This window comes from Phyllobates terribilis, unplaced genomic scaffold, assembly GCF_046119375.1.
Source record: "Phyllobates terribilis strain yellow unplaced genomic scaffold, ASM4611937v1 Scaffold_12__6_contigs__length_324123572, whole genome shotgun sequence".
NCBI lineage: Eukaryota > Metazoa > Chordata > Amphibia > Anura > Dendrobatidae > Phyllobates > Phyllobates terribilis.
In genome coordinates, this window is record NW_027362772.1 from 9,300,953 (window position 1) to 9,327,423 (window position 26,471).

The 26,471-nt window shown below is 41.6% G+C and overlaps 1 protein-coding gene and 1 pseudogene across 1 annotated transcript; both read right to left on the reverse strand.

Annotated features, from left to right (window-relative positions):
- The window catches only part of LOC141171890 (uncharacterized), an 853,981-nt pseudogene that overhangs the window by 50,415 nt on the left and 777,095 nt on the right, over positions 1-26,471 (reverse strand).
- On the reverse strand, positions 8,929-26,243 carry LOC141171887 (uncharacterized). Its single transcript, XM_073655525.1, has 2 exons — positions 26,144-26,243; positions 8,929-12,473 (listed from the first exon to the last, which is right to left on the reverse strand). The coding sequence occupies exon 2, from the start codon at positions 12,157-12,159 to the stop codon at positions 11,305-11,307; it is 855 nt and encodes a 284-aa protein (XP_073511626.1). The 5' UTR covers positions 12,160-12,473; positions 26,144-26,243; the 3' UTR covers positions 8,929-11,304.

A 26,471-nucleotide genomic window follows, 5' to 3' on the forward strand; every position in this document is an offset into this window, starting at 1 on the left:
ACTGCAATCAAACGATTGCTGTAACTGTCAATGAGACTTCTGCACCTCTCGACAGTTATTTTGGCCCACTCCTCATGAGCAAACTGCTCCAGTTGTCTCATGTTTGAAGGTTGCCTTTTCCAGATGGCATGTTTCAGCTCTTTCCAAAGATGCTCAATAGGATTTAGGTCAGGGCTCATAGAAGCCACTTCAGAATAGTCCAATGTTTTCCTCTTAGCCATTCTTGGGTGTTTTTAGCTGTGTGTTTTGGGTCATTATCCTGTTGCAAGACCCATGACCTACGACTGAGACCAAGCTTTCTGACACTGGGCAGCACATTTCTCTCTAGAATCCCTTGATAGTCTTGAGATTTCATTGTACCCTGCACAGATTCAAGACACCCTGTGCCAGATGCAGCAAAGCAGCCCCAGAACATAACAGAGCCTCCTCCATGTTTCACAGTAGGGACAGTGTTTTTTTCTTGATATGCTTAATTTTTCCGTCTGTGAACATAGAGCTGATGTGCCTTGCCAAAAACTTCCATTTTTGACTCATCTGTTCATAGGACTTTCTCCCAGAAGCTTTATGGTTTGTCAACATGTAGTTTGGCAGATTCCAGTCTGGCTTTTTTTATGATTTTTTTTCAACAATGGTGTTCTCCTTGGTCGTCTCCCATGAAGTCCACTTTGAATCAAACAACGATGGATGGTTCGATCTGACATTGATGTTCCTTGAGCTTGAAGCTCACCTTTAATTTCTTTAAAAGTTTTCCTGGGCTCTTTTGTTACCATTTGTATTATCCGTCTCTTTGATTTGTCATCAATTTTCCTCCTGCGGCCACGTCCAGGGAGGTTGGCTACTGTCCCATGGATCTTAAATTTCTGAATAATATGTGCAACTGTAGTCACAGGAACATCAAGCAGCTTGGAGATTGTCTTATAACCTTTACCTTTAACATGCTTGTCTATAATTTTCTTTCTAATCTCCTGAGACAACTCTTTCCTTTGCTTCCTCTGGCCCATGTTGAGTGTGGTACACACCATGTCACCAAACAACACAGTGAGTATCTGTAGCCCTATATACAGGCCCACTGACTGATTACAAGATTGTAGACACCTGTAATGCTAATTAGTGGACACAACGTGATTTAACATGTCCCTTTTGTCACATTATTTTCAGGGGCACCATCATTTCTGTCCAGGCCGATTTCATGAGTTTATTTTTCTTTTAAATTCTGTGGAAGCTGAAAAGCAATGTCTGATTTTCATTTGTTAATTTTCATAGATTTTTAATTTATTATTACTTTTGTCAGATTCAAGTTATTTTTGTGACCATTGTGGGTTTTTCTTTCATTAAACGAGGGGTACCAACAATTTTGACCACGTGTGTAGATAGAAAAATGTCAGTCACATACATAAGTAGTACAGTGACCCTGCTGGTTACTGTACTTGTCATTTGTTAAAATAAAGAATTTATAAAAAAAAAAATTGGCGTGGGGTTCCCCGTAATTTTATACTTTAGCAGAAGTTAAGCAGACAGCTGGGGCAGATGTTTGAAGCTTGGGAAGGGGGTAATATCCACGGAGCTTCCCAGGCTACTAATATCAGCCCCCAGCTGAATACTTTGCCTTTACTGGCTATTAAAATGGGGGACCCCTATTTTAACAGCTAGCAAAGACTATGCAGACAGCTGGGGGCTGATATTAATAGCCTAGGAAGGGGCCATGAATATTGGCCCCCTCCGAGCCTAGAAACAGGAGCCCTCAGCTGCCCCAGAAATGGCACATCCATAGAATGCGCCAAATCTGGCACTTAGCCTCGATCTACCCACTGCTCTTTAGCGGTGACAGTGGGGTTATACGGTTGGGGTTGATGTCAGCTTATGATGCCAGCTGGCATAAAGCCCAGGTTAGTAATGGAGAGGCGTCTATAAGACACCCCCATTACTAACCCCACAGTGATAATGATATGTGAAAAAATGACAACCACACCATGAAGAAAATAATTTATTTGAAATAAAGACAGACTCCTTTAATAATCTAAATTAAACTCTACTTACCATCACGCCCATTCCACCTGAAGCCAATGTCAGACTCTGTCACATGTGCTCAGTGTGAACCAGCTTTCATCTGTGAAGAGCGCAGGGCACCAGTGGCGACTTTGTCAATCCTGGTGTTCTGTGGCAAATGCCAAGTGTCCTGCACGGTGTTGGGCTGTGAGCACAACCCCCATCTGTGGACGTCGGGCCCTCATATCACCCTCATGGAGTGAGTCGCTTTCTAACCGTTTGTGCAGACACATGCACAATTGTGGCCTGCTGGAGTTCACTTGGCAGGGCTCTGGCAGTGCTCCTCCTGTTCCTCCTTGCACAAAGGCGGAGGTAGCGGTCCTGCTGCTGGGTTGTTGCCCTCCTACGGCCCCCTCCACGTCTCCTGGTGTACTGGCCTGTCTCTTGGTAGAGCGTCAAGCCTCTGGACACTACGCTGACAAGACATAGCAAACCTTCTTGCCACAGCTCGCATTGATGTGCCATCCTGGATGAGCTGCACTACCTGAGCAACTTCTGTGGGTTGTAGAGTCCGTCTCATGCTACCATGAGTGTGAAAGCACAACCAACATTCAAAAGTGCCTAAAACATCAGCCAGAAAGCATTGGTACTGAGATGTGGTCTGTGGTCCCCACCTGTAGAACCACTCCTTTATTGAGGGTGTCTTGATGATTGCCAATAATTTCCATCTATTGTCTATTCCATTTGCACAACAGCATGTGAAATTGATTATCAATCCGTGTTGCTTCCTAAGTGGACAGTGTGATTTCACAGAAGTTTGATTTACTTGGAGTTATATTCTGCTGTTTCAGTGTTCCCTTTATTTTTTGAGCAGTGTGTATATATACAGTACAGACCAAAAGTTTGGACACACCTCATTTAACGATTTTTCTGTATTTTCATGACTATGAAAATTGTACATTCACACTGAAGGCATCAAAACTATGAATTAACACATGTGGAATTATATACTTAACAAAAAAGTGTGAAACAACTGAAAATATGTCTTATATTCTAGGTTCTTCAAAGTAGCCACCTTTTGCTTTGATGACTGGTTTGCACACTCTTGGCATTCTCTTGATGAGATGAGATTTTTTGTTGTTCTCATTCATATTATATATATTCATATATACACACACACACATTATATATATATATATACACACACATTATATAGATATATATTCTCTCCACTCATGGTTATTGGTTGGGTGAAGCCATTTGTTGTCAAACTACTGTGTTTTCTCTTTTTAAATCATAATGACAACCAAAAACATCCGAATGACCCTGATCAAAGGTTCACATGCCCCAGTTCTTAACACTGTGTATTGCCCCCTATAACATCAATGACAACTTGAAGTCATTTGCATGAGATAGATATATAAAAATATCTATCTAGATATATCGAGAAAATCGCATAGCAATCGCATGACAAGAATACGGAACATTTTATTTCTAACATATGGGTATAAGCCCTAAATGCAAAGTCTTTGCCAGGGCAAAAAGCCTTTCTTCAAACTCAGCGGGTTATCTCTTTCGTAACGATGTTGTTGCAGCCCTTGACCCACTTATCCATAGACTTTGCCACAGATTTCCTTAACTCTGGTGGTAACACTGTCGTGGTGGTGGACCGTTTTAGCAAAATGGTTCTTTTGGTGCCACTTCAAAAGTTGCCAACTGCTAGCAGCTTAGCAAATTTGTTCATTTCTCATATCGTTAAAGTTCATTGTGTTCCCAAAAACATAATTTCTGGTTGAGGGGGTTCAATTTCTGGCTAGTTTGTGGTATAGATTTTGCTCCAGATTGGGTATCAAGCTGTCTTTTCTCACAGGTTATCATCCTGAGACTGATAGTCAAACTGAAAGGATGAAACAGGAAATAGAGCAGTATTATGGATTGTCTCCTCTAAACAGAAAGACTGGGTGGAGTTTCCGTGCCTTATCAAGTTTCCTTTAAATAACCGATCCTCTAAGGCTACAGGGACCTTGCCTTTTTTTTTTTTTATTAGCTGTGGTAGTTTTCATCCAGTGTTTGGGAATTTTTCAGGATGATAGTCTTACATGCCAGAGGAGGAGATTTTGCCCCCAATTAATTAAGGTCTGGTGGAAGGTCAAAAGGGATCTTTTGGTATTTAGTGACCGGGAAAAAAGAGGTGCTAACCGCAGCTGTAGGAAGGCTCCTATCTTTAAGGTGGGGGATTTTATGTGGTTGTCCTCAAAAAATCTGCACTTAAAAGGTCTACAAAGTTTGCACCTAAATATGAAGGTCCTAATAAAATTATTATTTTAAATCATGGGACAGTTAACTTGCAACTTCCTATTGCCTGGAAAATCAATAATTCTTTCCATTCTTCTCTTTTAAAAAAAATTTGAGGGGACACCTGGTCCATAGTTAAGGTGGATTTGAAAGGGTATCAGGAGTCTGGGGTAGAGGGAGTTCTTGGTTCCAGGTGGGTCAGGCGCCGTCTCCAATATCTCGTTAAGTTTAAACATTATTGTCCTTAAAATAACTCCAAAGTTAATTTGGCGGATATTCATGCGATCAAATAGACAGATTATTGGGTGGGGCTGGGGAAAACAGCGGTCATAGTACACATTGCTACCAATAACAAAGTTAGAGGGAGGTGAAAGGTCTTTAAAAGTAATTACAGGGAATTAGGAGAGAAGCTGAAGTACTTGACCTCCAAGGTGGTGCTTTCAGAAATACTGCCGATTCCACTAGCATCACTAGAAAGTCAGCAGGAGCTTAAGGAGATAAATATGTTTCAGGAAGAAAGGGTCTGGGTTCATGGAGAACTGGGCCGACTTCTCTGTCAGCTACAGGCTCTACAATAGGGACAGGCTGCACCTCAATGGAGAGGGTGCAGCTTTGATGAGGGAGTGGGGGAAAAAAATGGTCAGATGGAGGGAGGCGCTTTTAAACTAGGATTTTGGGGGAGAGAGGGTAGTTTTGCAAATAAGGGGAGAGAGTACACACAGTGAGACAGTAAAGGTCAATGAGGATTTAAGGGGGCTGGGACATTCAACAAAAGTAAGGCGGCGAGTAAGAGTAATAAATGTTCTAATAGTATTAAATGTCTGCTGGCAAATTCAAGAAGTCTTGCATACAAAATGAATGAATTAGAGACTCGTATGTCAGCCACAGATTACAATGTGGTGGGCATTACGGAAACCTGGCTGGATGAAAGCCATGACTGGGTGAAACTATAGAGGGTTACACTACATTCAGAAAGGATAGGAAAGAAAAAAAAGGTAGAGGGTGTGTATTTTCGTTCAATCCAACTTAAGACTTGTGATCAATGACGACATTGGGAGAAGCTTCGACAATGTAGAGTTAGTATGGGTAACTGTACATGGAAATGGTAATAATGGAAAGCTGCTAATTGGAGTTTGCTACAAGCCTCCTAATATAGTTGAACAGGTAGAGGATGAAATGCTGAAAGTGTTGGTTCCCTTAAAATTGTTCCAAAAAATGAAGTAATTGAACATAATTTCACACAAAACCACCAAAAATGGGCAAGACAAAGTTGTTGGCACCTTGATAAAGTTGTGGGTAAACAACATTGTTTCAAGCATGTGAAGCTTGTTCAAACTTAATTGTGGCAAGTAACAGGTGTGGGCAATATGAAAATCACACCTGAAACCAGATAAAAAGGGAGAAGTTGATTCAATCTTTGCATTGTGTGCATGTGTGTGCCACACTAAGCATGAAGAACAGAAAGAGAAGAGAACAGTCTGAGGACTTGAGAGCCAAAATTGTTGAAAAATATCAACAATTTCAAGATTGCAAGTCCATCTCCAGAGGTCTGGTGCGCAACCTAATCAATACATTTGCAACCCATGGCACTGTAGCTAATCTCCCTGGATGTGGACGACAGACAAAAATTGATGAAAGGTTGCACCGCAGGATAGTCCATGTGACGACACAGCTTTCCTTCTTAATTATGCCAGACATACTTTCTGATGGCCAAGAGCAATATACCTTTATTTTTACGTTGACTCTTTTAACCTGTGTTCTTCTTTGGTTGCTCAACACAGACTATTGCTCGTATAAATCTGAATGCTGATCACTTGAGGAGATATTGGTAATTGACGAATGGCTGTTATCTACATCTTATATCCTCTCTTACAATGTATCTTCTGCCATACAGGGACTCTGAACAATGAATGTTTCCTAAGATACAGGTGCATCTCACTAAATTAGAATATAATCAAAAAGATAATTTGTTTGATTTTCAATACAAACAGTAAAACTCATTATATAGAGTCATTACACACAGAGTGATCTATTATATAGAGTCATTACACACAGAGTGATCTATTATATAGAGTCATTACACACAGAGGGATCTATTATATAGAGTCATTACACACAGAGGGATCTATTATATAGAGTCATTACACGCAGAGGGATCTATTATATAGAGTCATTACCCACAGAGGGATCTATTATATAGAGTCTTTACACACAGAGGGATCTATTATATAGAGTCATTACACACAGAGGGATCTATTATATAGAGTCATTACACACAGAGTGATCTATTTCAAGTGTTTATTTCTGTTAATGTTGATTATGGCTTACAGCCAATGAAAACACAAAAGTCATTATCTCAGTAAATTAGAATACTTTATAACAACAGCTTGAAAAAGGTTTTTAAAATCCAAAATGTTGTCCTCCTGAAATGTATGTTCAGTAAATTCACTTAATACTTGGTCGTGGCTCCTTTTGCATCAATTACTGCATCAGTGCAGCGTGGCATGGAGGCGATCAGCCTGTGGCACTGCTGAGGTGTTATGGAAGCCCAGGTTGCTTTGATAGCAGCCTTCAGCTCGTCTGCATTGTTGGCTCTGGGGTCTCTCATCTTCCTCGTGACAATACCCCATAGATTCTCTATAATAGATTCTCTATGGGGTTAAGGTCAGGCGAGTTTGCTGCCAATCAAGCACAGTGATACTGTTGTGTGTAAACCAGGTATTGGTACTTTTGGCTGTGTGAACAGGGGCCAAGTCCTGCTGGAGAATGACATTTCCATCTCCAAAAAGCTTGTCGGCAGAGGGAAGCATGAAATTCTCTAAAATTTTCTTTTAGACGGCTGCGCTGACTTTGGTCTGAATAAAACACAGTGGACCTCCACCAGCAGATGACATGGCTCCCCAAACCATCACTGATTGTGGAAACTTCACACTAGACCTCCAGCAGCTTGGATTGTGGCCTCTCCACTCTTCCTCCTGACTCTGACACACTCCACAAGGTCTCAGAGTTCCAATTTTCATTTGGAAATCAAGGTCCCAATGACTGCCATCTGGACATCTGTCAAGTTAGCAGTCTTCCCCATGATTGTAGAGCCTACTGAAAAAGACTAAGGGACCTTTTTAAGTTCTTAGGAAGCCTTTGCAGGTGTTTTTTGTTATTTTAATTTGCTGAGATAATGACTTTTGTGTTTTCATTGGCTGTAAGCCATAATCATCAACATTAACAGAAATAAACACGTGAAATAGATCACTTTGTGTGTAATGACTCTATATAATGGATCCCTCTGTGTGTAATGACGCTATATAATAGATCCCTCTGCGTGTAATGACTCTATATAATAGATCCCTCTGTGTGTAATGACTCTATATAATAGATCCCTCTGTGTGTAATGACTCTATATAATAGATCCCTCTGTGTGTAATGACTCTATATAATAGATCCCTCTGTGTGTAATGACTCTTTATAATAGATCCCTCTGTGTGTAATAACTCTATATAATAGATCCCTGTGTGTAATGACTCTATATAATAGATCACTCTGTGTGTAATGACTCTATATAATGGATCCCTCTGTGTGTAATCACTCTATATAATAGATCCCTCTGTGTGTAATGACTATATAATAGATCCCTCTGTGTGTAATGACTCTATATAATAGATCCCTCTGCATGTAATGACTCTATATAATAGATCCCTCTGCGTGTAATGACTCTATATAATAGATCCCTCTGTGTGTAATGACTCTATATAATAGATCCCTCTGTGTGTAATGACTCTATATAATATATGAGTTTCACTTTTTGTATTGAAGAACTAAAATAAATAAACTTTTTGCTGATATTCTAATTTAGTGAGATGCACCTGTATGTTAAATACCATTGTAGGGTGTTTGCCAGCTAACATTGGGGGGGGATGAGCTGTGGATATTCGAGCATTGTAAATTAATATCATGATCTCTAACCCTTCACTTGTGAATGATGGCTTGAAAGGACAAATTTGAACTATAAAAAGGGGGCCTCTGCATCTGTTCAAAGAGACACTACAGAATGAGAGCCTAAGGGACCACAGCCCTGGCTGGAAAGATACAGAACTGCTCCACTGACCATTGCTGAACTCTCAGAGATTGTGTGAAGAATCCAGGTTGGGACAATCAGGTCCCCTGGACATATATCTCACGGCTCTAATCCCGGTAGGCCAGTGGAAGGGTGAGACTATGTAATTTTGCACCATTTCATGTATTTGCTGGGACTGTTCTATATGTTATTAATTGCTGGTGGTTCAATAAATGATTGCCACACTGTATACCTTCACCCTGTGTTGTCTGAGTAGTGTTCTGCCCATGGAAAACCCCGTGTCTTCACAGTCCAGATGTCGGATAAGCAGTCCCAGTCAAGTTCCAGAGAAATTCAAGTGGTTTTGCATGCTCAGGGTGCATCAGTGTGAGCGTGAACTATCCGTCAACATTTGAAATCCTGTGGCTGGAGACCCAGGAAGATCCCACTGCTGACACAGAGGCATAAGAAAGCTAGACTGCAGTTTCCCAAAATGTACATGAGTAAGCCAAAATCCTTCTGGGGAAGCATCTTTTGGACAGATGAGACCAAGATGATGGGCTTTACCAAAATTCTTTATTCTGTTTACCTTAAACAGAATGAAGCCTACACAGAACCCACAGTGAAATATGATGGACGTTCAAAGATGGTTTGGGGTTGTTTTGTTGCCTCTGGCACTGTGTGCCTAGACTGTGTGCAAGGCATCATGAAATCTGAAGATTACCAAAGGATTTTGGGTCACAATGTAGTGCCTATTGTCAGAAAGCTGGGTTTGCATCCTAGACCAGCATGGCAATTGACCTCAAACATACTTCAAGAAGCCCCCAGAAAATGGATGGAAACAAAGTGCTGGAGAGTTCTGAATTGGCCAGCAATGAGTATGGATCTAAATCCCATTGAACACCTGTGGAGAGATCTTAAAATTTCTGTTGGGAGAAAAATATTACAATTTGAAGTCCTCAGTGGTTGATACCATCTTTTCAGTTAGCCATCAAAAAGTAACAAATTGCAAGCTTTTGGGACTACTCACGTCTCTTCATCAGGCACAGTATAACACAATCTGAAGAGTCACATATTTATACACAACAGGGCACAAGAATAATGCAATAGGTAAGACAAGTGATGTGAAGCAGAACTATCAGTATTGGAGAGAGAGAAGCAGTTGTGGCCGTAAATATTGAAACAGTTCATATATAAGGAGTGTGAAAGTTTTATTGTCCTGTGATTGAGGTCTGGTCAATGATTGTGATGCTCCCAAACGGTCTCAGGAGCACAATCCTTAGTGGATGTAGGAAGACATAAATCCATGCGATACAGCTCAGTGCTGCTGAGTGTGCCAACAATTGTCATAAGCTTGAACTCCCAAACTTATTTTGTCTCTCTGAGATTTGAAATTACGTTTTAATACAAGTAATTTCATGTCCATGATGCTGTGATCAGGGATACAAAAATGTTTGCAGCAGGTATATCTAATTTTTCTATTATTGTGTGGCGATGAAAATTCACCCTTCTAAGTTTTTGCCCTGTCTGCCCTACATACAGACCCCCAGTTGAACATTTGGTACATATAATTAAGTACATTAGATGTAATGCAGCTGAATGTATATGGGATCTTGTGGTCCTGATGTGAGTTGGGAATCTTTATCTTGTTCGTGGTCATTATAAATGGACAGGTTTTACATTTTTCTGGCTGCAGGGAAAGGTTCCTGTAGCTGTTGGAGAGGACAGGGAGCTTCTGACAAGGATGCTTCGTAGATTTGGAGCTGTGTAAATCACCGAAGTTGGGGATCTGGAAATATAGATTGTAATTGAGCATCTTTTTGTAATAATGGTTGTAATTTCGGTGCAGCTTCCCTTAGCACCTCCAGATTTGGATTGTAGGTGACTACGAGAGGCACCCGGTTGCTTTCTTGTTTAGTTTTCAAATGTAGGAGAGGATTCCTTGATATTCTGGTGGCTCTTGCAATCTGGTTTTCAATTGTTGTTGGATGGTAGCCCTGGTTCTAAAAGGTTTTTCTGAGGCCACCAAGGTGTTGTCTCTGTCCATAGGGTTGGAACATATCCGATTGTATATGATGGCTTAGCTGTAGACAATAGAGATTATGTGTTGTGGATGGAAACTGACCCATTTAAGGGATGTTGGACAGTGAATTGGCTTCTGGCACAGGAATGGCTATATTTCATTGTTCTGTAATTTAATGATGGTGTCCAAAAAACTAATTTTAGTACAGAAGTACTTGAGTGTTAAGTTTATGGTGGGATGAAATTGATTAAAGTGCTCATGGAACGGCTTTAGCTGTTGCTCAGACTTCGTCCAGATGATTAAAATATTGTCAATGAGGACAAGAAGTCACTTTCAATCTTGGCCATGAAAATTTGCATACTGTGAAGCCATATCCTGTAGATGTATGTGGTTATCAAATTCAAAGTAATTGTGGGTGAGGATGATTTTTTTAAGTTTCACCACAAAGGTGAAACTATCCTCCCGGTCTGTTTGCTTTCCCCCCAGCACCTTTTGCTTCTATCACGCTTAGGTTTGTGGGAGGTTATACTTGTTCTTTTTGGTTCTCCTTAGCTTGCCTTCTTTGCCCTATACGAATGTGTTTTAGTTTCTCCCCAAGGGTTTTGTATCTTACTTCACACTTTCCTTTCCCCTAGTTGACAGTGTGTTGCGGCCTCCCCTAAGGTTCCTCAGGAGGTACGAGAAACCCCTCAATGGCCTATTATGGATTTAGATTCGAGGTGGTACTTTAAGTTGTGCAGCTAGTCTGTACAGAGACTAGTTGGGTGTACTTTGCGGCATTTTCCCCTGTGGGGTCTCTCCAGTTGCTATCAAGATGCGCTTTCTGATTAAAACATTTCCTACATTCTGAAAATGAAAAAGGCTTCTCCCCTGTGTGGGTTCTCTGGTGCCCAACAACATCTGATTCATGGTTAAAACATTTTCCACATTCTGAACATGAAAAAAGCTTCTACCTTGTGTGAGCTCTCTGATGTTTGATAAGATTTGATTTCTTTGCAAAACATTTCCCACATTCTGAACATGGAAAAGGCTTCTCCCCTGTGTGACTTATCAGATGTTTGATAAGATTTGATTTCTCTGCAAAATATTTCCCACATTCTGAACATGAAAATGGCTTCTCACCTGTGTGAGTTCTCTCATGTGCGATAAGATTTGATTTCTTTGCAAAACATTTCCCACATTCTGAACAGGAAAAAGGCTTCTCCCCTGTGTGAGTTCTCTGATGTGTATCAAGATGTGATTTCTGTATAAAACATTTCCCACAATCTAAACATGAAAAAGGCTTCTCCCCTGTGTGTATTTTCTGATGCTTAACAAAGCTTGATTTCTGGTTAAAACATTTTCCGCATTCTGAACATGAAAAAGGCGTTTCCCCTATGTGAGTTATCTGATGCCTGATGACATTTGCTTTCTTTGTAAACCATTTCCCACATTCTGAACATGAAAATGGCTTCTCCCCTGTGTGAGTTTTCTGATGTTTCATAAGATTTGATTTCTTTCCAAAACATTTCCCACATTCTGAACATGAAAATGGCTTCTCCCCTGTGTGAATTCTCTGATGACTAAGAAGAGACACATTCTTCACAAAACATTTCCCACATTCTGAACATGAAAAAGGCTTCTTCCCTGTGTGAGTTCTTTGATGTTTGGTAAGACTTGATTTGTTTCCGAAACATTTTCCACATTGTGAACATGAAAATGGCTTCTCCCCTGTGTGGGTTCTCTGGTGACAAACAAGTTCTGATTTCTGGTTAAAACATCTATCACACTTGGAGCAGGAAATTTGATTCTCTGCTGTGTACATTTTTTGATGTTTAAGAAAAGACTTTTTGAGGGAAAGACTATTTCCATATTCTGAAGGTGAAAATGTCTTCTTTGCTTTAGGAGCAGTTCGTCTGTTAATGCCTCTTTTGTGACTATGATTTTCCTTAGTAGTCGGTAATGAATCAGAAGACAGGACTTGTTTTAAAGAATCAGATGATTGATCTTCGCTGTGAAGGGATGATGGGATATCTGGAGTAATGGCATTCACTTCAATTGTATCCTGTGGGATCTCAAGATCATCAGTTTTAGAAATTGAAGATGTCAGCTGTCCCTCTGATCTCCTGGTACAGTCATCTGCCAAGAATAAAACAAATTATTTTTTTTTGAGTAAAATATCCTTGAATTTTATATTTTTGAACATTTTTAATTAAACTGTCTGTAGAAATGGCAAGTTATGTAAAAACACTGAATTATTCACCAAGACAATGACAGTTCACAGTCTAATAGAAAACTTCATAGCACGAACCAGTGGAGCGTGGTGTTCAACTATTTGTTCATTTTGCCTCCCAAATATGGAATAAGAAGCCACCAAACAATGTTATGTAGACGAATATAACACCAATAAAAACTTCTACTCATCTCACAAAAAACAATTCCCCACTCAGGTCCATCATCTGTCAGTGGGAAAACAAAAGTTTCCACATTATTAAGGTCTCAAAAGGCTCTTGAAAAGCAACATGGCTTCCATATACTAATCCAGCAACATCTGCTCTCCCAAAGTCAGATCTCCCCCTCGCTTCTGAGCCTTGCAGTGCGCCCAAACCACATTTAGCCTCCATGTATTTGGCATTACTATAGTGAGAAGATCCCACTTCATTTATGTTTTGTCTCTCCTGGAGCACAATCTGGACACTATGTGTTGGGCAATAAAATAATATATTTGTAATTTTCACTCTCCAACATCTAATGTGATAATTTCCAGGAAGTGTCTGTGGAGTCAAAGTAGTCACTACTCCTATAGACTAATTCACTGAGGGTTATAACTTCCAAAATGGACTCACTTTCTGGGGATTTCTACTGCTCTAGTTTTCTGCCATTTTGTCATGTTAGGGCTTCCGCAAATGGTGGGCCCCATCTCCTGTGCAATCTGCTCCTGCGACATTGCTTCTGTCACCATACGTGGCCTCATTCATTCTGCAGAGAATCTAACTTTGTGATATATGTAATCAAATGCCCATGTGGTCTACTATAAATATGAAAAACTATTCAACCCATTAGGGACTGCATTGCCAGCCACAAATCCACTATCCGTTGCTGCAAACCCTGGTGTGGTAAAGCGATTTGCTCGGCTCTCACAGAGGCAGAAACACTTATTGGGTTAACTTACAGTTGGTTTATTAATTAATGGCATAAACCATGGCAGGGTTCCGCAAAATAAACAAGGCCTATCCGGGATAACGGGAAACAAAAAGATAAAGTATAGTACAGTTCATAGGTGAGCGGGGTTTCGCCCGCTCCAGGTAACACAAAGTTTCACCACAAAGTCCTTCTGTGGAGCTCTCTGGCTTCCACACACACGGTCTGGAGACTTCCTTCACCAGACAAAAAAAAAAAACAGTGGCTGAGCATTTCACTTCTGCAACCACATCCTTCAGGTGGAGATATGGCGAGTAGGCGTCCCGCACATCTCAAACCTACTCACAAAGGTGGTGTCACCTGCCTGTGACTCAAGCTCCGGGGGGCAGGTCCAAGCACACACACTTACGGTCTGCCGGTAATCGGGGAAACATACATAAACCCTCCAGCTGCAACTAGAGACAGATGCACGAGACGTAGGCGCGTGAGCGCCTGTTCACAGCTCCATTAAAGGTAGCCACCCAGCACACGTTGTGCAGACAGGCAAGCCACCTGGCATGATCATATAACATGCTTCTATATTGATCTGTTACTTAATAAGCTTTATTACTTATCTATATTGCTCATATGTCTCTGTCCTATACCTAACATGCCTTTATACTCAACTATTTGGGGACCTATATTGCTTATGTCTCTGCCCTGATACCTAACTTTTTAACCATCTAAGCTCTGTCATTCTACTCCTTGGCCCCGTCTCCTTTGCTCCTCCACTTAATCATTAATCGTTTTGCTTCCATTAACCTATCTTTTTACCAATGATTTACTATGAAGCCAGAATATCAGCAATACTTACCTGCAGGACGGATGTCCTATAAGCCGCTGAAGATTGTACTTGTAACTGTCGCACATTCAGGACGAGCATATGAAAGGCTTAGGTATATAATTTTTGTGTGTATGTAAATATGTATATACAGGTGCATCTCACAAAATTAGAATATCATCAAAAAGTTAATTTATTTCAGTTTTCAATACAAAAAGTGAAACTCATTATGTTGGGTCATTACACACAGAGGGATCTATTATATAGAGTCATTACACACAGAGGGATCTATTATATAGAGTCATTACACACAGAGGGATCTATTATATAGAGTCATTACACGCAGAGGGATCTATTATATAGTCATTACACAAGGAGGGATCTATTATATAGAGTCATTACACACAGAGGGATCTATTATATAGAGTCATTACACGCAGAGGGATCTATTATATAGAGTCATTACACACAGAGGGATCTATTATATAGAGTCATTACACACAGAGGGATCTATTATATAGAGTCATTACACACAGAGGGATCTATTATATAGAGTCATTACACACAGAGGGATCTATTATATAGAGTCATTACACACAGAGGGATCTATTATATAGAGTCATTAGACACAGAGGGATCTATTATATAGAGTCATTACACACAGAGGGATCTATTATATAGAGTCATTACACACAGAGGGATCAATTATATAGAGTCATTACACGCAGAGGGATCTATTATATAGAGTCATTACACACAGAGGGATCTATTATATAGAGTCATTACACACAGAGGGATCTATTATATAGAGTCATTACACACAGAGGGATCTATTATATAGAGTCATTACACACAGAGGGATCTATTTCAAGTGTTTATTTCTGTTAATGTTGATGATTATGGCTTACAGCCAATGAAAACACAAAAGTCATTATCTCAGTAAATTAGAATACTTTATAACAGCTTGAAAAATTATTTTAAAATCTGAAATGTCCTACTGAAATGTCTGTTCAGTAAATGCCCTCAATACTTGGTCGGGGCTCCTTCTGCATGAATGCGGCATCAATGCGGCAATGTGGCATGGAGGCGATCAGCCTGTGGCACCGCTGAGGTGTTATGGAAGCCCAGGATGCTTTGATAGCAGCCTTCAGCTCGTCAGCATTGTAGGGTCTGGGGTCTCTCATCTTCCTCTTGACAATACCCCATAGATTCTCTATAATAGATTCTCTATGGGGTTAAGGTCAGGCGAGTTTGCTGGTCAATCAAGCACAGTGATACTGTGGTGTGTAAACCAGGTACTGGTACTTTTGGCAGTGTGGAAACTTCACACTAAACCTCAAGCAGCTTGGATTGTGGCCTCTCCACTCTTCCTCCAGACTCTGAGACCTTGTGGAGTGTGTCAATGACTGCCTTCTGGACATCTGTCAAGTCAGCAGTCTTTCCCATGATTGTGGAGCCTACTGAAACAGACTAAGGGACCTTTTTAAATGCGTAGGAAGCCTTTGCAGTTGTTTTTTGTTAATTATGCTAGTTTACTGAGATAATGACTTTTGTGTTTTCATTGGCTGTAAGCCATAATCATCAACATTAACAGAAATAAACACGTGAAATAGGTCACTCGGTCTGTAATGACTCTATATAACATATGAGTTTCACTTTTTGTATTAAAGAACTAAAATAAATTAACTTTTCGAAGATATTATAATTTTGTGAGATGCACCTTTAGTCTTGACATTTATGAATGGTTTCTATTTTTCAAAGTGACATTATGAATAAGACTCTGGCAGGATCAAAACGTTAAAAATTATTTCTGTCACATATCCCTTCACCTTTTTATGTCTGAATTACTCTACGTGAAAAAAAAACTGCTTGCATGCCAAAAGGAGTGTGCAGTGAATCACTACCTACAGTTATTTATTCTTCAGGCGGCACTGGTGATGGAGGAAACGTCGGAACCAGAAGTTCTGGGAGGCGCAGGTTCTGCCCATCCAGTCTGGCAGTGTGGGTGGGTGTTGTCCAGTTGGAGTAATCTGATCCCTGCCTCAGTCAACTGGAAAGCATCTCACCCTATGTGACGATACAGCTTACAATCTTAATCAGCCAGACGATTAGATTTGTTAAGCCAAGAGAAATACACTATTATCTTTGTGTTGACTTGTGAATGTATGTGTATTTCTGTGAGTGGTCAAGAAGGACATACGATTATTTGTATAAAACTGAATGTTGACTTCTCTTCCTTTGGAAACAATGATGCCTGTTAATATGCTAATAACATAATGTACTAAAAGCCAGGTAGATGTTTATTTACAATACCCCCCTATGATACCAACTATGTAATTGATTAGCTCAAACAATGAGACGTGAGTGAGACCTGCACCTTTACTTCTGACTGATGACCTTACACAGATGTAAATATAAACAGGGATGTCTTTAGTGCTGCAAGCTAGATCAAGGAGAATCAGAAATACTTTACAAGGAGAATGAGAGACATCCTTCAGGACAGAAAATGGATAGCATGGCTGCTCCATCAAAAGAGGCACACATTTGAATTCTACATGATTCCGGCCTAAGGGTATGAGGCCCTGACTGGAAAGATACGGATCTGTTCCATTGACCATCTGAGAGACATGGATACATTTGGAGAGACCAGGTTGGGATGATCAATTTGCCTGGCCCCATGGATATGTTGTTTGGGGGTCCAGGTGGGACCCTCCGGTCGCCTGGAACCCATGGAGACATTTGGAGAAGCCATTATTTCTATATGTCCATAACCAAGGGCACATCTAATGTTAGACATTCCAGCATTAATATAACTTCAAAATCTATATCAGTCAATCCACTATAAGAAGTAATTACATCAGAATATTTTGGGCCCCAGCTACTGTAGTCAAAACTGTGAGTATAGACAATAACACATCAACTGAAATGATCAAACTCAATAGTCTCCATCAGAGAAAAATGAGTAACTAGTGGAGAAACCTCTCTGGTGTAATGGAGTCTGGGGCTCGGTGGCTCTTTGCAATCAAAACTATTGTAAGGGCCAATATTTTGTCAGATGAGTTTCAAGAAGAAATATAAGACATGCAAAGAAAACTTTTTATAATAATGTAGAGCTAGGGTGTCAGACCAATCCCACCACAATCAAAGTATCATACAGAATGTGCAAAAAAAAAAAAGATTTTTCTCTGTTACATCCCCAACAACAACGTATGTATGAGGGGAGAGCTTCAACACTAAACTGGAGATGCACTCATTTATGGTGGACCATTGGAGGTATGAGGAGTCCTGACCAGGAGAGTAGAGAAAGTGTTAGTGCCCCCATTTCAGGAGAGATTATGCAGGAATCTGAATTCTTTAGGATTGAAAACATAATGGAATTGATGACGTGGAGTGAATCCATGAAACCAGGGCTCGAGCCATGCCACCACATCTCCTGCAGGCGTGAATAGATGTATATTACAGCCATCAGCCACGCACAGCTTAGAGACATATCATGGCACAGGTGTAATGTTATTTATGTAGTTTATCAAGATCCTGTTTGAAGATAGTTTGAAAAGTCAGGATAAAGGAAACTCCGTTGTTATTGTACAGAAATTCACACTTGGCCCTCACTGCACATTTAATATTGTTGATCGTAAAAGTCGTCAGCACATTCTACGTATGCTGCCTTTTGGCTTTGTAGTTTACAGACATGGGCAGGTAAGGATTAGTATCTTCTACTACCAGAGGGTAAGTGGATCCTCCAGGTTGTAAGTTCTATAGAAAAGGGCTTTCGCAATTTCACAAAATAATCTGTACATTTTAGGGTGGAGGAGAATGTTGTGCTCCAGCAGCAAAATGGTGATCACACGATTGTGATACGGCCGGACTACACCACCGATAAAGCATCCACAGCCGGTGACTGAGAAGAATCTGTGACTTCTCTGCATTTAGTGGTCAGTACTCACCTGGGTAGTCATATGTAGGAATCTCCTCCTTACACTGCTCATCACCCCTCACATATGTCTCTGTAGTATTAATATGGGTCAGATCTTCACCCTGAAACAAATATTGTAAAAGTCACAGACAGATGGAGAAGTCACATCTATGATCAGCTCTAATCCTGTCATCTCCACCGTTCTCATTACACATGTATAAATCATATAATACTGGTGGATAAAACAAGACTGAACACAAGACCTTCACAGCCGTCTACACATCATAGGGGAGATCTCATGACACCTTCTCTCCATCTACCTGATCATCCTGAGGAACATTGGGATCTTCTTGTTTACAGTCCTGTGCAAGAAGAGGACGGGGACATCTCTCTAGTGTTGTCCTCTTACTGCATAGATCTGGAGGAAACACATACAGGGACTGAATTCATTCTTTACATGCAGATAATTACAGGCCGTGTGTATTTAGTCCTATTACCTGGTGATGAAGACATCATGACGTCTTTATACAGATCTTTGTGTCCTTCTAAATACTCCCACTCCTCCATGGAGAAATAGACGGAGACATCCTGACACCTTATAGGAACCTGACAAAACAATGATACCGTCATCCCCCCGATCCCTCCATAGCGTTACTGTATAATGTCCCAGCATTCCCAGCAGTGTCACCTCTCCAGTCAGCAGCTCAATCATCTTGTAGGTGAGTTCTAGGATCTTCTGGTCATTGATGTCCTCAGGTATCAGGGGGTGAGGCGGAGGACCTATGATTGGACACAGGGGTCTTCCCCATCCCTCAGACACAGGGGCCTGACAGCGCCCACTAGAGGTCTTCTTCACTACTGTGTAATCCTGGTTATAGAGAGACACATTAATAAATCTCACTACAGACATTTCCAGAGTCCTCACCTCTCCAGTTCTGTCCATCTGTTATTCCCATAGATAAGAATGATGTGATGTGACGTCATCAGAATCTCTCACCTCTCCAGTAAGCCGGAAGAGGATCTCTAGGGTGAGATGTAATATTTTTTCTGCCATCTTGTCTCTGTCCAGATCCATCTTTGATTGGTAAATCAGGAAAATTTTCTTATATAGAAGATCTTCACTGAGAAGATTCGATATTGTAGAAACCTGAATGAGCAGAAGATGAGCCGATGCAACGTCATAAAAATCCTGTGTAATAATACAATTACTGGAGATAATAAGTGAAACATATGAGGAGATTTATGTTTTACAGTATTTAGTTTTCTTCTATAAATATACTAATAAAACCTATATACTTTAGACCACAGACAACAAGCAGTTTCTTCCTCGGAGTCTGCAGCAGAATACGTTTCTCATAGACTCATTGTCCATAACGCTAAGTTTCATCTCATTTACCGACACTGGGGTCGGCATTAGCAATACTGCAGGAGATATCCATTACACATGACATGAGAAATAACAACTTCATGATGAGGATGACATCTTCATCTTCTAATACGGCTCTAGAAACAGATATGGCCAGAGTCCGTCACTGACTACATCATCACCGACCGTCTGTATGAATGTTTCCAGTCTTCCCCAGATTGTAATCTTCTATCACGTTAGATCTCATGTCTGATTCACACACAGAAGTTTGAGGCTTTTATAAAAGCTGTTTTGTGTGACAAACACTGCGGACAGAAATTATTTTATACCAATGTCACCATGCACATTGGTTTATGGGGTTCATGTCTGTCCTTAGGCTTTCCTATATTACAAGAAAAACAATAGAAAAAAAGCTGATATAATGTTTCAAAAGAAAATTAGCGCCAACAATTCTTGGAAAAAGGAAAAAAAACATGCAAAAAGCATAAGATACATTTTATTATTTTTTAACAGTTTAATCCCTTCCTGACATGGGCCATAAATATATTGCTCAGCGGGAGCTGCGTTCCAACAAAGCGAAGCATATATACGGAACCGGTACTTCCGGTCACTGCGCTGCATCGGGCAGTGACCGGGTTAAGATGGCTGCTGTCTCTGACAGCGGACCATCCTTGCATGTTGCCCTGAGGGGCTGTACAGCCCCTCATGTTGGCGATTGCTGTGATGGCTGATCAATTCTGACCAGCCTATCACAGTGGTGTAACAATAAAGTTTGAAAAAAAAGAAACATGCGACATGCTGAGTCCGACACAGTACCAATCACAAGAGACACTATGGATGGGGTGATCGCGACGTCACCTCTCCTGATTAACCCGTTTGGCTCTGATTGCTCAGAAACTATTGTTCAGCCAATCAGCGCCAAATGGGTTAATCTAAAATAGCGATCACTGCTCTCGACGCCATCTTCACCTCGGAGTTGGTGTGAAGAGTGGTTGTATACCCCCTCTGTGTTACCTAAGATACAAAATGTCATTGGTGGCCAGTGCGATCCTCCTGCGATCTGTGTCCTCCTATGTCTCCTGCTTTCTGTGGCTGCTGCGATCTCCTGTGCGGTGTGCTGGCTGCGGTGTGACTGATCTGTGATCACAGCAGCAGCAGTTGGATAATCCCTGTTCAGCCCCTTCCCCCCCATTACCTTTTCCCCACGCCCCACTCCCAATTGAATATAGGCACACTTTTTTTGCACTTTTCTCATGCATGTGGCGTCCTGCATTTGTGCTCTTCCAGTGGCCGCAGTGCTCTGATCAGTATTGCTGCTGATCAGAGTTTCCCCGGGACTTTTTCTTTTTTTAGCTAGTTAGAGTAGCGGACATGGCAGTGTTAGTGATGTATGATTTTTTTTTAGAGAAAAAAAATAGTACAGAGTAGCTTTATAAGTAGGGAGCTAGTGTATTAGAGTAGCGGACGTCACAGTGTTAATGACGTCCGATTTTCTTTTAGAAAAAAAAAATAGTACAGAGTAGCTTGATAGGTCGGGAGGTAGAGTCTTTCTTTGTTATCGTCGTGTAAATTCTTAGCTAGTGCATTAGAGGAGCGCACGTCGCATTGTTAGTGATGTCCATTTTTGTTTGGTGAAAAAAACAGAATTGTTTGCATCAAGTAAATTTTCAGCTAGTGCATTAGGGAAGTGTAGGTTGCAGTGTACGCGACGTCCGTTCTTCTGTTGCAAAAAAAAAAAAAAAAAGAATAGTTAGCGTCGGGTCAATTTATAGGTAGGACATTAGTGAACATCAATGTAATTTTTTTTTAAACAAACTTCTTTTTTACATCTGATTTTTCTTTTCATTCTTTCTTCTAAGATTTCTTCTAAGATTTTCCTTTTTACTTTTCATTTCTCTTTTATAATAAATAGTACCCTTTGCACAAGCCCCACACAATACACATGTAAAAGCACCACTTACACACTTCCCCAGTGTTTTGAAAAACAATATATAAATGGCCCATTTGTCAAGAAGATGCTATTCACCAGAGGAGGCATACGCTTTCCTTGACTCCGACACGGATTCAGCCAGTGAGGAAGATCCTCTATTCCTCCTCTTCTAGTGAGGAAGGACCCCTAGCAAGATGCCTTAGGACCCAGGCAACCCCTACCGCAATCGATCCCATATGGACTGCAGCACCCCGAAAATGATCAGCCTATAATTCTGGATTTCATCGGCAGCTCAGAAATCCAATTTGATGTTACACTCCTCACTGAAATTGACTTTTTCAAATTCTTTTTCAGCAGATAATAAAAGTTATGGTGGCCCAAACAAATTTGTATGCCCATCAATGTTTCACCACAAATCCCATGTCATCAGACGCCAGATGGACCCCTGTAAATGCAGCAGAGATGATGACATTTTGGGGCGTTGTGCTGCATATGGGCATAGTCAGAAAACCAGAGATTCGGCAATACTGGAGTACTGATATATTCAACAGTACACCTGTATTCCGTTTGATCATGACAAAAATTTTTGCATTATAGTGATAATGTGTCCTCCCCGAGACGATCCTAACTTTGATCGTCTATGCAAAATTCGGCCAGTAGTTGACCACTTCAGCAAAACATTTGCTGAGGCGTTCAACCCCCAAAGGGACATCTCTATAGATGAATCTCTGGTTCATTTCAAAGGGAGGTTAAATTCTGACAATACCTGCTAGGTACTAGGTACGGAGGTACTAGGCTAGGTACGGAGTTAAACTGTACAAGCTGTGCGAGAGTACCTCAGGGTACACCCACAGATTTAGGGTCTACGAAGGGAAGGACACCCAGATTAACCCCCTGAATGTCACCTATCGTGGGGGTGAGTGGTAAAATTGTGTGGGAGTTGCTGTACCCACTGCTGGATAAGGGTTATCACCTCTAGATTGATAACTTTTACACCAGCATCCCACTCTTCAAGACCCTCTTTGTCAGAGAAACAGTTGCATGCATCACAGTGCAAAAAAAATCAGAGAGGCCTCCCTAAGCCACTAATTGGGCAACTGCTGACAAAGGGCGAAAGCAGAGCCCAATGCAGCGACAACATGCTGGTGGTGAAATATAAGGACAAGAGGGATGTCCTTACCTTGACCACCATACACCGTGACAACAGCTCCCATGTCACTGTCCGAGATACCACAACACAGCCTGAAATGAAGTTCCAATGCTGAATTAGTGCTGGGAAGAGGGTACACCATGCTCCTGTAGGTGCCTGTCACCTACCGGAGCATGGCAGGGGGTTAATTAATATTCACCACCTGCTGCCACACGCTCCTTTCCTCTGCTTTGATACAGGACCTGGAATGATGTATGCAATCATGTGATCGCTCACGTCTCAGGATCTGCATCAAAGCAGAGTGAGGAAAGCAGCGCAGCAGCAGGCGGTGAGTATTAATTTATCCTTGCCATGCTCCAGTAGGTGACAGGCACCTACCAGAGCATGGTAGATCCAGGGCGCCCGGTGTTCATGGGCGCATTACACCCCTTGGCGGCAGGCCCCCTGAGGACCCAGGGGCAGTGGCGTCCCCTGCCTACATGGTAGGTACGCCACTGCTGCACCGCATATAATTTTTTTTAACTGTGCATTTTTTCATCAGCATGTGGATGGGATTTAGACATTTATGCTGCATATGACCCCGACCTAATGAACCATTGAGTTAGTATGCTTTTTTTTTCACAAATACTTCTTACATGTTTGCTCGTTTTTCCTGATGTAAAGGCCCCGTTCCACTTACCGATGCTGCAGCGATCCCGACAACGATACGACCTGTCAGGGATCGTTGCTGCGTCGCTATGTGGTCGCTGTCAAACAGGCAGGCTCACCAACGATCAGGGGAGCAGCGACATCGTGGAAAGAATCTTTCCACGATGTCCTGCTCCTGGTTACCAGCCTGCTGAAGCAGGAGCAGGCTGGTAACCATGGTAAACATCGGGTTACTAGGGGCACACACGCACCTAGTAACCCGCTGTTTATCATGGTTACGAGCCTGCTACGGTGAGCGGGAGGTTAGCGATCTCGCTATGTGAGACAGGGGCTTTACCCCCGTTTGATCATGCTTATGTGGAGAGTCCAATTTCATGAGCCTGTCAAAATCAGATTTTTGAGCCTTTAAAATCTTGAGTGCCTTCAAAAGAAGGTGATCTTTATATCTTTAAGGATTATATACCCTTAGGAAGAAGGGAAATTTATGGATAGATATATAATATATGACATTGTGGGCAACAGGTTGCTTACAGAGTGCCTTCAGAATGAAATACGTATATTTAAATTATGTCTGATGAAGTTTGTATTTAAAGCTGCCAGCCTATCCCAAGTAGGAAGGAACATCATGTGCGATTTGGATTGATGGTCACTATTGCAGTGGTAATCATTCAAAAATAATATGGTATATATGGGGACATGTGACCATATGTGGTCGGCCGTGTGACTGAGGCGTTTAGGGTGCCACGTGACCGGAAGCGTTGTGGAGTCCACGGCCACATGTTGTAACATATGGCTGAGTGTAGGCGGCTGTAAAAATAGGGCTGCATTGAGTGATCGCGGCATGCCGGGCAGCCAGAAATTATGTGATCGGTTATGTCACGTGTTTGTGACCTGCCGGGCGTCCGGAAATGTTGCGGTCGGCGGTGTCACGGGGTCACGGCTTGTCGGGCGTCCGGAAATGATGCGGTCGGCAGTGTCACGTGGTCACGGTGCGATTGGGTGAGACCCAGCCGTGTCATGTGATTGTGAGACTCCGCGCTGCAGGAAATGACATGTTTTGAAAGAGTGGGAATACATATAAGGTGGTCAAAGTGGAATGAGTCTGATGAGAGCACTATTATGGGATAATGTATTTGAAAAAGGAATGGGTTTGATAGAGATAAACTCTGGAATTATAGCAACAAAAATATAAGAAGATATAAGCCCTTCCCGGGAAGTGACATAGGACTCCCTGGAGGGAGAGTAAACCTATTTACATACAGGAAGTGAGTGTGTGGGATTATCTCCCCATACATTTTTTGGAAAAATAGTGGAGGCAGCACTCTGCACGACTGTAATGAACACTCACTATTGTGAGCCTCATTGAATTTTTTTGTTTTACTCACTTTGACACTTTATTGGCACAGAGTCTCTTTGCATTATTTGTGCCTTCCCCAAAATGCTAAACTTACTCCCCTGATGAATTCTCCGTAAGGAGAAAGAAACGCGTCGGGTGGGTTTTTGTGGGATATGTTAGTAGGTACACTTGGGTACTGCCCGTGTCGGGGCGGGAGCTAAACCCAGGGGCATGACAGAGGGGGGGCATCAGTCCTCAGAAAAAGATCAACAGAGAGACAGAAAATCCCGGATGGTGCCTAGATGCAAAATGGGTGAGAACCAGACATTTTCTTTCTATATTGCACAATAGCACTTTAGATTATGATTAATGTTATTTAACAGTCAGGACTGGATATATTCATCCGGAGACCGTATCCTGTAAATATCTGTAATGAGTCTTTTTGAGTCCTGAGGTTAATAGGGGTTATGTTGATTCAGTAATGGATATATAGGATATAAAGTTTTATGAGTATAAGTGAAGGTTATAAGAGAATCTTCTCTGCTGTGAGTTGTCCTTTTGTTTAGGAATTGAAGGACAGGTCCTAATAAAATGTCCCTTTTTCCCAGAAAAAAAAATACTCCTTTTTTCTTGCGAATCTCCAGGGAAATGTATGATGTAAAGGCACCCCCTAACTGCATGGGTTCTGCTACCGCCCCCAGTACTGGTTCACCTCCAGACCGCTCCCCCGGCAGAGGTCTGTCACATCTGACACACCCGTGACACCATTCCAGCCTTGTGCAGGTTTAAAATTTTGTCCCTGGTGTCCTTACACAGCTCTTTGGACTTGCCCATGGTGGAGAGGTTAGAATGTGATTGATTGTGTGGACAGGTGTCTTTTATACATCTAACAAGGTGCAATTAATACAGGTAATGAGTGCAGAGTAGGGGGGCTTCTTAAAGAAAGACTAACAGGTCTGTGAGAGACAGAATTCTTGCGGGTTGGTCGGTGATCAAATACTTATTTCATTCAATAAAATGTCACTTAATTGACGCTGAGAAGGCGTCTGACCCAGTCAATTGGTCGTTCGTCTTCTCGCTGTTAAATAGGTTTGGGTTTGTGGGTCCTATTATTCACTCCATTAGAGCCCTTTATTCAAGACCCTCGGTGAAGGCGTCTGTTAATGGCACCATGTCTGATGAACAGCCTGTTTGTTAGGCAATCGCTGCATGTGTCACAGCAGCCCAACCGCCATGACACATGAGCCGCGGCGGCACCAACATAGATGCCGAGCACCAGAGCGCGCTCACCGAAGGGTTAACAATCCACGCACCCTCATCACTAATGAGAACAAGACGTCTCCTCCCTTCCTGTCTCCATAGTGGGGTCGTATGTATCTATTACAGGAAACAGAACAGAAACCTTATGATTCTTATAAAGGGGCAACACAAGACCCCCAAAGAGCCTCCGTGCTGAAGGGGTTAATGCCCCCTGCGCCCAGTAATGGGGGATCTCCACATACCTCCACCTGCAGAGCCGCCACCACATAACAGCACAGCAGAGTCCTGCGTCCACTGAGGCCCCTGATCATGTGACCCCTGACTCCTCCCCTCCTGTGACCTCATCACAGGTCCTGTGCGCACACAACAGCCATATATGTGGTGCATCTCACTAAATTATAATATCATCAAAAAGTTAATTTATTTCAGTTCTTCAGTACAAAAAGTGAAACTCATATATTATATAGAGTCATTACAAACACAGTGATCTATTTCAAGTGTTTATTTCTGATAATGTTGATGATTATGGCTTACAGCCAATGAAAACACAAAAGTCATTATCTCAGTAAA

What these genes read in the sequence shown, in the direction of transcription:
- LOC141171887 (XM_073655525.1), bottom strand. Translation starts at nt 12,159, where the DNA reads ATGTACACAGCAGAGAATCAAATTTCCTGCTCCAAGTGTGATAGATGT.